Source organism: Drosophila nasuta, chromosome 2R (genome assembly GCF_023558535.2).
Source record: "Drosophila nasuta strain 15112-1781.00 chromosome 2R, ASM2355853v1, whole genome shotgun sequence".
Classification (NCBI taxonomy): Eukaryota; Metazoa; Arthropoda; class Insecta; order Diptera; family Drosophilidae; genus Drosophila; species Drosophila nasuta.
Genome location: NC_083456.1, coordinates 28,331,281 through 28,344,705, shown reverse-complemented (window position 1 = coordinate 28,344,705; position 13,425 = coordinate 28,331,281). Strand labels below are relative to the sequence as shown.

General features: G+C 37.3%; 1 protein-coding gene across 1 annotated transcript; it reads left to right on the top strand.

Moving 5' to 3' along the window:
- The first annotated feature begins 7,866 nt into the window (after positions 1–7,866).
- Positions 7,867–10,839, top strand: LOC132787090 (pH-sensitive chloride channel 2). Its single transcript, XM_060793984.1, has 2 exons — positions 7,867–8,208; positions 9,214–10,839. Exons 1-2 carry the CDS (start codon positions 8,115–8,117, stop codon positions 10,659–10,661), a joined length of 1,542 nt encoding a protein of 513 aa, XP_060649967.1. The 5' UTR covers positions 7,867–8,114; the 3' UTR covers positions 10,662–10,839.
- The last annotated feature ends 2,586 nt before the right edge of the window (positions 10,840–13,425 follow it).

Here is a 13,425-nt window from a genome sequence, read left to right as displayed (position 1 = left end):
GTTAATTCATTAAGCATTGCGTTATATTTTTATTATTTTGTATTAGTATTTTATTATATTCTGAAACGCCCTTCTTTATTTTTTTTATTATTCAATCTTAATAATTAAAAAACCATTCCAAAATATATCAAATAAATGTTAAATATCCTTTATATATTTTAAATAGACAACTATTAATTGAGATTGTTTTATTAGTTAATTTATTTAGCTTTGCGTTATTTTTTTACTTATTTTGTATTAGCATTTTATTATATTCTGGAACGCCCTTCTTTATCTTTCCGTGGTAATTATTGGTTTTCAAGCTTAATATTTAAAATACCATTCCATAATATATTAATTATATATGAAAGTATCTAGCAATAAGCTTGGATCTTGATTATATCATATTATTATGATTTATTTTTATATTATTTTATTTTTTCATTTTTTAATTATATTAAATTTGAATACTATATTTTTTTATTATCATTTATTATATTTTATTATATTAAGATTATTATTTTTCCTTGCCTTTGCATTGCTTTTGCCTGGCACATGTTACGAATGTGTGTAGCAAAACAAACTGTAAAAGAATTGTAGACTTGGAGAGCGCATGCGCACAGCGAGAGCGCCACACACACAGCTGAGAGAGCGCCACAGCAAAAGAGACAGAGAGCGAACGTCGAATGGAGTGGAGAGTTAGCAGTCACAGAGCCGGCGATGGCAACGACCACAAAAATAAACGCTGCGACTTTGCCATCCACACACCAGGCACACAGCGGAGTAGGAGTAGCGTAGGAGGGAGGAAGAGAGAGAAGGGTGGAGTGGGGAGTGGGGAATGCTGCTAGCATTAGCATCTGTTTTATATCATGCCTCGTGTAACTGATGCCTAAAGATCTAATTGTCTTAAGTGTGCCTCTGGCTGTCTAAGAAGTGGAATCAGTGGAATCAAAGACGACGAGAATACAGCGCATTCCAATTGATGGCCGGCATTTGAACGTGTGTGCATGTGTGTGTGTGGAGAGTGAGAGAGCAAATAGAATTAGAGAATTTTCAATATAATTTGGCATGATTGGAAAGCGCCAAAACGCTTTGGAATGCCCAAATGGATAGAAATGAAGGCTGGGCAACTTTTGCGTGCCTTGGCAAACTCACTATCGAGCATTGGTCATCGTCTAGGACACACACAAACACACTCGCACACACACACTCGCACACACATACACTCGCACTGCAGTTGAGGGAAAGGAATTTCAGCTAGAAATTTATCTACGCTAATTTCAGAGCTAAACTTGTGTAATAAAACCGCATCATCGACTGCAATTTTCGCTGCTCGCGTGCCGATGCCCGTTGCACGTTGCACGTTGCCCGTTGTATGCCCCTCCCCCTTTCCCCTTTCCCGCTCAGCCCTCGCCACTTCCTGTTGCAACTCGACCAACTCTTGTGCACTTTGGCAGTCTTCGCATGAACGCCTCCAATTTCTCATAGAACTTTTTTGGCCGGCGGTTTTTCGGGGGAGGCAAAGCAGCAGCAACAAAACAAGTAAGAAAGTTACAGTCGAGTGTGCTCAACTATGAGATACCCTGCAACCCATTTGTAATAAAAGCAAAATATTGCGGAATTTTTTCAAAATATACCAAAAATTCAAATATACTAAATTCGCAGCTGTAGCTTGAAAATTACGCTTGTTATACGATTTTATTGATTTGCGGGAGCGGAAGTGGGCGTGGCAAAAATTTGAAACAAACTTGATCTGCGTGCAAACATAACAAATGCTGTCGAAAAAAAAAATTATAGCTCTATCTCTTGTAGTCTCTGAGATCTAGGTGTTCATACGGACAGACGGACAGACAGACAGACGGACATGGCTAGATCGTCTCGGCTGTTGATGCTAATCAAGAATATATATACTTTATAGGGTCGGAGATGCCTCCTTCTACCTGTTACATACATTTCCTGCCGGCACAAAGATATAATACCCTTCTACCCTATGGGTAGCGGGTATAAGCAACAGCAACAAGCAACAAGCATCTCGCAACTCTTCGCAGCATCTTGGGTGCTGCCTTTTGGCTGGCGTTTGGTTTATGGTTTATGCGCCGCCGTTTTTGGTCTATTAAAATGATTGCAGTATTTACGTAGCGCTTTTCAGCCATAATTTGTATTTGCAATGCTCATCAGCAAAACAACATCAGCATCATCCACATCATCATCATCATCATCATCATCTTCTTCGTTGGAGTGTCCAGGGTCTCCTTTATTTCTTTAGCATACTTTCGTATCTGCTGCCCAAGCTAAGGCTAAAGCTAAAGCCAAAGCCGCAAGCGTTTAGCTTCCAATGCTTTGAACCGTTCTCTATGCTTTTCTATTGTTTATCTTCAATGCGCCAGGCGCAGCTGCCCAGCCCAGGCAAGAGCTTCAACTCCAAACTTCGACTCCGTATCGAGACCATCCTTTTGGATGGTCTTCTGCTTATGCGTTAATATTTTGTGGCTTATCGCCGACGGCATCACATTGGCGTATTTACAATGATTATTGATCGCTTAATACGAATTTGTGTTTGAGCTGCGTCCGTCGTGTTTATTTGTGCAGCTTACAGATACATTTGGTGTGATATACTCGGCATTTAATGGCCTCGGTTTCAATTTCTGTTTGTCTTTTGCGCAAATATTTGACTTAAACGCAGTCCCCGCCCCCATCCCAATGATCAATTACTACACAGCTTGGACCGAGGGGGAAAAACTTCACTTGCAACTCGTGCAACTTGCAACACAGCAGATAATGTCAACGGCATCGTCTCGACATCGTAATTTGTCTGCGACTGTGAAAGTCCATTGTGGTAAGCAAAAAATAAAAACTTTCAATTCAATGATACACACACAGAGAGTCAGTCTCCCAGTCGCACTCCCAAGTCGTAATTCAAGTTGATTATGATGCGAGGGACTCAAGATATTACACCCAAGACGTCGACGAAGACGACGAAGACGGCGGCATTCATACATTCGAATGCGAATGTGAATACGAATACGAATATGAACGAGCACATTCATAAGTGAGTGAGTGCATTTAAGCATGTATTTATTGTGCGGCAATCTTTGTGCACTTTCCATCCATTAATGCATTTGTAGCCTGTTTGTTTGCCACGGCATTAACATCTCGCCAATTCCCACAATAACCGCAACACGCATAAATAGGCAGCCGAGAAGATACCCTGTACAATATTTAGAGCTTTAACTAATGCGTTTCATTTCTATTTACTAGATGTAAATAGATTTTAATACTTTAAGCTTACCTTATTATATACGAGTATTATTTATTCCATATTATAGAAAATTTAATAATAGGTTTGCATATCTTAATAAGTGAAATTTTGTAAAATTAATATAAAACAATTTTTTTGAGACTGAAAAGTTCTGAAAATCAAGATTTGCAATTGAGTTTTCAATTTAATTATTTTTTTTTGCGATGACATTTCTAATTTTATATTATATATACAAAAGATTTGTTATCTCGAACTGTGAATCAATCTTATACTTTTTAAAATATATTATACATAATATTTCACATTATCTCTTATACTCAAAAAATAAAATTAAAAAGGGTATCAGCTTCTCAAAATTTGCTTACTCTATATTCCAATCTTCCCTTTTTTATTACAGGGTACAACTTAAGTTCGTCATGCCATCAAAATGAAACTAACATACAAATTGCTTCAAAGTTGCCAAACCAAATCTTCCCAAAAAAAAAACTGAATCGAAATCAAAGTCAAAAGCCCCGCCCGCAGTGCGGCAAACAGGACAATGAACTCGACTCTCGAATCTCGAGTATATGGAACCTTAAAGGTTTGAGGTAAAAGTGTGGTATTAAATAACCTGTTTAATTTTGCAGAGATTTCGTTTTTGTTTGCCAGCACTTCCGTTTGCCCGAAGAGCTTCTTCGCCATCAATGAAGAGGCCTGCTAATTTTGACAGATTACAAGGCATTGATGATGCTCTGAGGCCCGAGGCAAGAGTTTTTGGGGTATTTGGGGTAAGCCAAGAAGCAGTGGAAGAAACAAAAGCAAAGTTTAATCAATGGCTCCTTGGCAGACGATGGCCAAAATGCACATTTTGGTTAGTTGGGCATTGAACTGCCATAAATTTTGCGATGCGATGCAAGCTCAAAACAGCCACAAATTCAGGATGCTCTTTCAGTAAGCCACAGTAGCCACCCTGCTGCTTTCAATTACGCGTGGAAGCCAACAAAAAACAAGTAAGAAAGCTACAGTCGAGAGTACTCGACTGTGAGATACCCGCTAGTCATTTTTAATAAAGGCAAAATATTGCGGTATTATTTTTAAAATATACCAAATATACTTTAAAAATGCTAAAAATACTAAAAATATACCAAATTGTATATATGGTATATAGATATAGTACCGCATTCAAAATATACCATAGACGGCACAATATACCAGATTGTCAACCAAAGCAACTAAGACCACCAGTAAATAGGTGTTTTTGCTCATACAAAAGTATTTCTTTAATAACTTCGACAATTTTTATCTGATCGTAACCCACTTTTCAGGAATCATACTATAGTCCTTACCCTATATACCAAAATTTGCAACTGTAGTTTGAAAATTACGCTTGTTATTCGATTTTTTTGATATGCGGGGGCGGAAGTGGCGTGGCAAAAATTTGAAATAAACTTGATCTGCGTTTACACATAACAAATGCTGTCGAAAAAAAATTATAGCTCTATCTCTTATAGTCTCTGAGATCTAGGTGTTCATGCGGACAGACGGACAGACACACAGAAGGACATGGCTAGATCGTCTCGGCTGCTGACGCTGATCAAGAATATATATACTTTATAGGGTCGGAGATGCCTCGTTCTATCTGTTATATACATTTCCTGCCGGCACAAAGTTATAATACCCTTCTACCCTATGGGTAGCGGGTATAAAAAGCAATGAAAAAAATGTTTTGCAAAGAATTTATGAGCGAATTTGCATGAGTAAAGAACAAAGAAGAGAGAGAGCGCTGAGTCTGCAGACCGCAGACGACGCCAACGATTAAGGACCGCAAATCAAAAAGCAGAAAACAGAAACCAGAAACCAAGGCAAAGCTTGAAGTTAAATGAAACACGTAAATGAAACCGAAACCGAAAACTGGAAACCGCGCGAAAAGCCAAGTCAAATGACAAATGTTAGCACTAAGAGTTTTTGTGTTCTCTGTTTTTTTTGTTTGTCGTGTTTTTTGGTGGACAAAAGTCGACAAAGCAAACACGGAAAAGTGTTGAATGCAGGCGGAAATCACTTGAAACCGAGTATAAATCAAAGGCAACAATAATGGGGCAACAAACAGAAAAACAAACAAATATAATATCAAGTGCACAAATGGAAAATGGCAAATGGAAAAATGGCGATTGCAGTTTCCGTTCTGCCAAAATACAAAAAAAAAAAAAACAGAAATTGATAAAAAGCAAAAGCAAGAGAAATGACTTGATATCAATGCCATAAGGAGTAAGTAATAAATGAGTGAGCAAATAGCAAAATGCCCAGCAAAAAGGATGCAGGACGAGAGCAGGACAAAAGGTCGGTTCTCAGTTTGTGTGATTTATGGCCGCATGTCAACGTTGACTGTGCCTTGAACTTGCGTCTGCTGCAAGTCTGGACAGGCTTAATTGGTGCGGCTTCCTACAGCCCAGCTAAACCATCTATCAAATGGTGTAACCGAAGCATGCTCAGCTAACAGATACCCAACCCTCTACAACAAAACTCCTGTCGAGTCAATTAAAGGAAACCTTAACTACCCGGTGCGCCATTTAAGAGATTATAATTGTAGCATTTGGCCAAAAACTGCAAAAAACTTTAAGCGCAAACTTTGCAGACAGTTTTTGTGCCATTTTAACATCGACATCGGCACCGGCGTGGAGTTTTGGTATTTTCAGCATTTGATGGTATTTAGTTTTTATTTCATTTTACGGCATTTGAATCCAAATGTGCTTTTAAATCGGCTTAGTTATGCGAGCAGCTTTCATGTTCCTGACGGCTTAAATTAATGCGCTCGCTCGCACGATTTCTGGCCAAAACACAAAACCAAAAAACTAAAAGTATAAAAAATAAACTTCACGGAAAAAAAAACACCTGCACTAGGTGCTTAAATAGTTTAACAGCATTTGCATTTTAAAGTTTACAACTTGCATTAAACTGATAATATTAGAAAACTAAAAATAGTTAAGCAGACAATGCGTTATCATCAGAATTCTCAATAATACTTGAGAAACTTCAACAGCTATCAGTTCGTATCTTCTTCAAAAAAATATATATATATTTCTATTAATAACATGTCGATAATTTACTAGCTACAATTTAGTAGCAAGCCGATAAGTTCTGCAATTAGTTTAATTAGAATTTAACATGTTTAACACATTTCACAATTTATTTGAGATACTTGTTTACTGTCGAAAAGAATTTAATTTCTTGCTACTATTTATTTGAGATACTTTACAGAAAATAATATAATTTATTTATTTATTGATTAATTTGTACATTCTAAATTTTGATAATACTTTCTTTTAATGAGAATTTAACACGTGTAGTATAATTTCACAATTTATTTATTAGGCTACTTGCAAACTGTCGCGATGGAATTATATTATACTTTTAATATAGGATATGTTTATTGAATGAAATCTATAAGACAAAGCTCAAGGCCTTTGGAATGATTTATTTTTCGATTTATCGCCACATCCTGACCTCGTCATGATAATACATTCTTTCAGTTGGAATTTAACATGAGGATAAGATATCTTTGTACAATTTACTTAAGATATTTTAATTGAACAGAATCTTTAGGACAAAACTCTAGGCTTTCTGAAATCGTTTATGAACACCAAGATCTCAGAGACTACAAGAGATTTTTCTTTTTTGATAGTAATTGTCACATTAATATACCAAATACATACCTTAGTATATTTCAGTATTATTTTGGTATATCAGTGTGGTATATTTCAATGATAATACCACGACAAGGTACCAAAAACACGCTTTTGTATGTTTTAGTATTATTTTAGTATATTAATATGGTATATTTAAATGGTAATACTGCATTGCTTTAATGAAAACGGGTAGCTAACATCTTAAAAGTGAACTTACTCCATCAATTTATTTAAGATAATTTAATTTCATTATACTATTAATAAAAAATAGTTTTATCAGATTACAGAAGGAAAGACTCGTGACTTTATGTATCTATTTATATATATTTTGGATTTATTTATACGACGCGACATCTTGAGTTGTGATAATACTTTGAAACACATCCGCTTCACCTTTAATATATTTATAGCAACCACTTCTAAGTGAGTCAATGCGTAAATGATTAAGCAAATGTTCAAAGTAACCCGTTACTCTATTGTCAATTTAAAACTAATCGCGCAATCTTGCTTTCTTTTCAAACGAATTTCAGCGAAAATAAACTTCGGCGCTGCTTGGAGTTGACCATCAATTATATGGCAGTAATTGAATTAAAAGACACGAGCGCACAAGTGAACAAGTGTAAAAAAAAAAGAAACTAAATAATAATGTCTAGAATACGACATAAATAAGTATGTTTTGGGCTATAAATAAAAGCCGCAAGTCCAAATGCTGACAAAGTTGACAGTGGCGTTGGCCACTTAATCAAAATTCAGACATGGGCAAACAATTCGAATTCGCATTCGCATTCGCATTCAACGCCTCCCGGAAGATAACGGCAATTAGAAGCCCCTTTTGCCTTTGGCACCGTGGTGTCAGTGTATGGAAGAAAAGCTAAAAGCTCGCCTTTCGCCTGCCGAACACACACACAGAGATAACAGCTGGCGAAATTGCCTCAACAAGCTGTCACCACTAGTCTGTGTGTGAGTGTGTGTAGTACCTTTTAACGAAATGTGTTAAAAGCACGTCACAATTAAAATAATAACTTAGTAATAGATATTAGCCTAGACAGAGCGCGTTGGGCTCGCGACTTGTCGCCAAATAGTTCATTGCGTGGAGGCCAAGCGACTGGCCGTGAAATCGGGTGCGCGCAAAAAATATTGTAAAGCAGCAAAACTATCTTTGGATTACTCACTCACACTTCGCACTCCTCACTATTGGAAATATTTCGCAAAAAATGGCAATGCTTCGGATCCTTTTAGGATTAATTAGCATCAGCTTAGTGTCAGCTGCCAGCTTAAATCTCACTGTGGATCAAGAAACGGAACTCGGTTAGTTCTATACAGTTTTTTTTGCAACAAGGATTAAAGTTTATAAAATGCGGTTGCTGGAAATTTCTATATTTCACATTGCGCAATAATTAAACAGTTTTGGGAAATAGAAATATATTGAATTCTTTTCTAAAATATTTCGATGACTTTCTGAGTCATGTTATTAGTTTTCTTCAAAATTCAAACAAATATTTATCTTTAAGTATTTTTATCGAAATATTTTTTTTTTAATTTTTTATGGCTTTCTGAGCCACGCTATTATTTTTCTCGAAAAATGCAACAATCATTTATATAATATTACGTTTACCCATATATTTCAAAATTGTTCGATGACTTTCCGTAACACGTAATTATTTTTCTGCAAAAAAATGCAACAATTATTTATCTGTTGTTTCCGACAACCTCACTTATTATCAAAAGCTTACAAGGCACTAGTCATTAATACAATGAGGCTTATAGTAGCAGCTATTTACGATAGAAACTAATCCCACTTGATCTCAATATACATTTAATAAAAAAAAAATCAAACTAAACAATGCGGACTAATATTTTTGTTGCTTGTAAAAATATGTAAATAGGTTCAAGAAAACTCTTTCCTTTTAATATTTGTTAAACAAAGAAAATTTGTAGTTTCTGCACAACCGATATTAATATATAATACATACATTGACTTAATTTTAAAAATTCCCAAAACATGTACAAAATAATTTTGTCCTTGTATTAAATGTACTAAATAAGCATTTTAAATACAATTTATAGTATATTTTTTGTTCTAGAAAATCATCCAATAATAAATTACCTAATGAATCATTACAAATGTGAATATTTTATCTACCCTTTCGCTATAAAATTTCCAAATAATGTTTAGTTTAAATAGTAGAAATGATTAATTGAACATCCCAATTGAGTATGTAATATATTCTTTTTTTAAATTTCAATTAGTTATTAGTTGAGTTTAGTTAGTTATTCAGTGTTTCATAATTCCTATTCATTCTCTTTAAACAGACTATTCAACGACTGAATCCGTATCTACAACCGATAGTCCTGCAGAACAGTTAGACAGCAACTGTCCCACACTCGTAAATTCCAACGCCTTAACTCAAACCGAACTCATTGCACGACTCACAGATATTTGTCGCTACGATCGCACTGAGCCTCCAATCTCAGTAAATAAAGCAGGAGACATTGAACCCGTGGAAGTCTTTGCGCGTTTCTACATAAGTGCACTCAAGGATCTGGATGCTACTGATCTGCAATTCCTGATGCAAGGATTACTCCAGCTGCGTTACTCCGACTCTCGTTTGGCATTCGCCAGCTATGCACCAAACCGCGTGCAGCCTTTGGTTGGCGAATTCGCACTCCGGGAGAAGCTTTGGGTGCCGCACATCTTCTTCAGCAACGAAGTGAGCTCCAATATTCTGGGCACCAATGAGAAGGATATGCTGACCACCATCTATCCCGATGGCACTGTGCTCATCTCGTTCCGAGTGCAAGCTACTTTGTACTGCTTTATGAACTACAGGAAATTTCCATTCGACGAACAGAATTGCACCACAATCCTCGAGAGTTGGATGTACAACACATCGATGTTGGAGCTGCACTGGGAACCCAACAACTCTGTGACTTTCCACTCGCAACTACAGCTAACTGAGTTCGATATCGATGGCTATGTGGCCAACGAATCCATCAGCATCTCGGATGAATTTTCCATGTCACATGGAGCTTTGATAGGCAACTACAGCGGCTTAAGTTTCAGTGTGCTTCTAACCCGAGAAGTTGGTTATTACATCATCGAGTACTTTGTGCCCTCGATAATGATTGTAGCCATCTCTTGGGTCTCCTTCTGGCTGCAGGCAGATCAAACGCCAGCACGAACCACCTTGGGTTGCACCACCTTACTATCATTCATCACGTTGTCGCTGACCCAAGAGAACAATCTCTCCAAGGTCAGCTATGTAACCATGTCTGAAGTTTGGTTCCTAGTCTGCACCTTCTTCATCTTTGGCAGTCTTATGGAGTTTGCGTTTGTCAACCAGATCTGGCGACGTAACAATAATTTGGAGCTGAAGAAACCCACGACAAAGTACATTGTGCAAAACACATTTGTGCCCAAGCCAATGCGACGCAATCCGCGTAGCTTTAATCGCAGCCAGAGCACACAAAGTACCTTCAACAACCCAAAAAACACAGTTATAACAATCGAAACACCAATTATAATTGGTGCCGATCTGCTCAACAGACAGGACTCTGCGATTAGTTTAGAGGACAACGATTCGAGTCTAAGTTCTAGCTCCACAGCACAGTTGACACCTGAGAAGCCGCCACCACAAACATTTGCCACAATGACACCGAAAGAAGTTTCACTGTGGATTGATCGCAAAATGCGTTTTATATTCCCACTCGCATTCATTGTGTTCAATGCGCTCTTCTGGTCGCTAGTCTATTGTCTATAGAAGAGCAGGAAGAGAGGATGTTAAAGTAAAGTAAATTAAAGTTCAAATACCTTTTAAGACTGTGCTGTGATGCTGTGTGGCAAGTTAGTCTGTAGTGTTTAGTATGTAAATTTATGTGTCATATAGTCATAGAGTACTTATGTTTATGCTTGCATTTAATAAACTCAATTTGTATACTTCGGGCGTGGAACTCTCTCACTCTCTCTCTCTTTGCAGCACGTGGGGCACGTACAGAGCTGATAAATTTGTGCTTATTAGCGAAGCGGCAGGCGCAGGCAATAAAAATAATGCCACTTGTGGCAGGAGAGTCGAGTCTGCAGCTCATCTATTTGTATCAATGAAAAAATCATAATGCCAGCACGCCCCGAAAAAACAGCATTTCGTTCTCGTCTCTTGCTCTGGCTCTGGCTCTGCCACATAGCTCTGCCACATGGCTGCCACAGTTTGCCACAGCTTGCCACACTTGCCACAGTTGCTGCTGCTGTTCAATTTTTAATTAATTGCCTATGATGAGTGTGTTGAAAAGACACAAACACGAGCGCACAGCGAGACTGAACTCAACTCGATCCAACTCGACTCGTTTCGTTGTTTGTGGCGAATTGTTTTAAACTAGCAGCTCGACTACTTGATAAATGAACGGCACATGGAACACGTAAATTGTTTTTAAATTGCCTTATAAATGAACTTCAATTCAATGCTCTGCTTTGCTCTGCTCTGCTCTGTTCTGTGTTCTCTGCCTTGCTCTGCCTTCCCATAAACAATGTGGAAAAACTTTGCGAATTTTCAAACTGCGAATTAATTTGAAGTGTTCATAACTCAGTCGATAGACTGAAGAGTCAAGATGCCCAAGCACATCGATGAGCTTCAGCTTGAGGACTGACTGCATTTGTTATGCAAAGCTAATAACGTGCCATCAATCTTGCCACAGTTTGCAGTGCCCCTCAAACTGTGCGTTGCGAACTTGTTTTGCTGACCGCGAGGTGTACATAATGAGATGTAATCTGTCAAAATTAAGTGTATCGCAGGGCCCTCAGCGACAGCGACTGCCAGAGTCGAGTCTTGGCTGCAACAACGACAACGACAACGATAGCCGCCTGCCTCCTTTTTGTGGCAGCAGCAACTTGCAGTTTTTCAGCTCCACTTTGTGTTTTTTATACATTTTTTTTTTTGTGTTGTACATTTTCAGCTCCTTTTTGTTTTGTAGTTGCGTCTGCTGCACAGCAAGTTTATTGAACCCTCAACAAGGCAGAGAGGGCTGTAAGAACTGTACACGATACTCCAGGGAGGTGAAGAAAGGGAGGTGAAGAGAGGGAGTCAGGTAAGTCACCCCTTTCCCTTTCCCTCCGCGAGTTCCGGCTGTTCCCATGTCAACCTTGCTAAGCCCTAGCATATGATAGATGTCACTGCAGCAGTGACAACAGCTGTTTGCTGTGTACTTATCAAACAGCACCCGTTAATTATAACCCAAATATGAACACAGCACTTTCAACAGCAATTTTTATTGATGGCTGCTTTAATGCCAGCCAATAATGGGTCAACAAGCCGCCTTTCCATTTGCCCCGAACCTAGAGTTCGTTTACACGGCTTCTATTTGCTTGGCTTAGCTTCCGATTCCAAATTCCCGATTCCCGTCCGTCTGTCCGTCCATCCGTCCGTCTGTCCGTCCGTCCGTCTGTGAGAACTGTTGGTGGCTCCCTCGTTCTAGCAAATGAGCTGCATAATAAGCAAGTGCTTCGGCTTATTCTTCTCATCATTTCCCCCTCTTTACTTTTTTTTTGCTGGCCAGTCCGCACATAAGAATTACAGACATTTTCATTTATTATTATAGTTGTTTGTATCCCGCCCCAGTTGCCATATAATTTACAGTCAAGTATCCCGCATTCAGTTCCAGTTCAAGTTAAAACTCTCCCACATGTCTCCAACTTTTGATGCATGAAAAATTTGCCGACCACTGGCAAAAAACATGATTGTATAAATAAGTATATTTATTTTGTATACCATCGCACAGATAAGCCAGCGAGACAAAGCATATCAAGTGTAATGCATTCCCAAACAGCTATTTTTGAAAGTTTTTTAGCAACGGGGTATATTTGGCTGAGCAAAGTGGATATGAGATGAGCTCAAGTATTAATAAAGTTAATTGTTATGGATATGAATTTCATTATTTTATTATACTTTTTTCTTTTTAACATATATTTTACTTTAATTCTATATGCAATACGATTGTTATTTGTTACTTTGATAACTTCAAGCTTAATAATTAAATATTTTAATATATATTTAAAGTACTTGTTGAATTGAAATATTAAGTTTATTCTAAATTTAATTAATTCTTTAATTATTTCTTATATTTAGAATGAAAAAACGTGCTAAAATCAAGAATAAAATCTTGAATCAAATTTGTATGATGTCAAAGTTGAACCCAGAATATTTATTCTTAAATCAAGATCAAAATTCCACTATAAATCTAAATTGTCCAATATTGAAATTCATGATTGTTTACTTTTCTCAAGAATAAAAAAATCTCACAGCCAAGTAGGCAAAATCTTAAGTCGAGATCAAACGTTTAAGATTTATACTAGATTGGAATAAGATTGATTACATGGAATGAGATTGAATATGACTCAAATGGAAAGATGAAACATACTTAATTTAATTATATTCTTGTTTCAAATCGTGTCATGACAATTCCAACTATAAGTTTAGAATTACTTGTGGCTTTGACAGCTTAAAGCTTGTATTACTCAAAGATATTTGCATATTC

Coding starts and splice junctions, on each gene's coding strand:
- LOC132787090 (XM_060793984.1), top strand. CDS start 8,115: ATGGCAATGCTTCGGATCCTTTTAGGATTAATTAGCATCAGCTTAGTG. Junction 8,209..9,213: donor GGATCAAGAAACGGAACTCG/GTTAGTTCTATA, acceptor CTCTTTAAACAG/ACTATTCAACGACTGAATCC.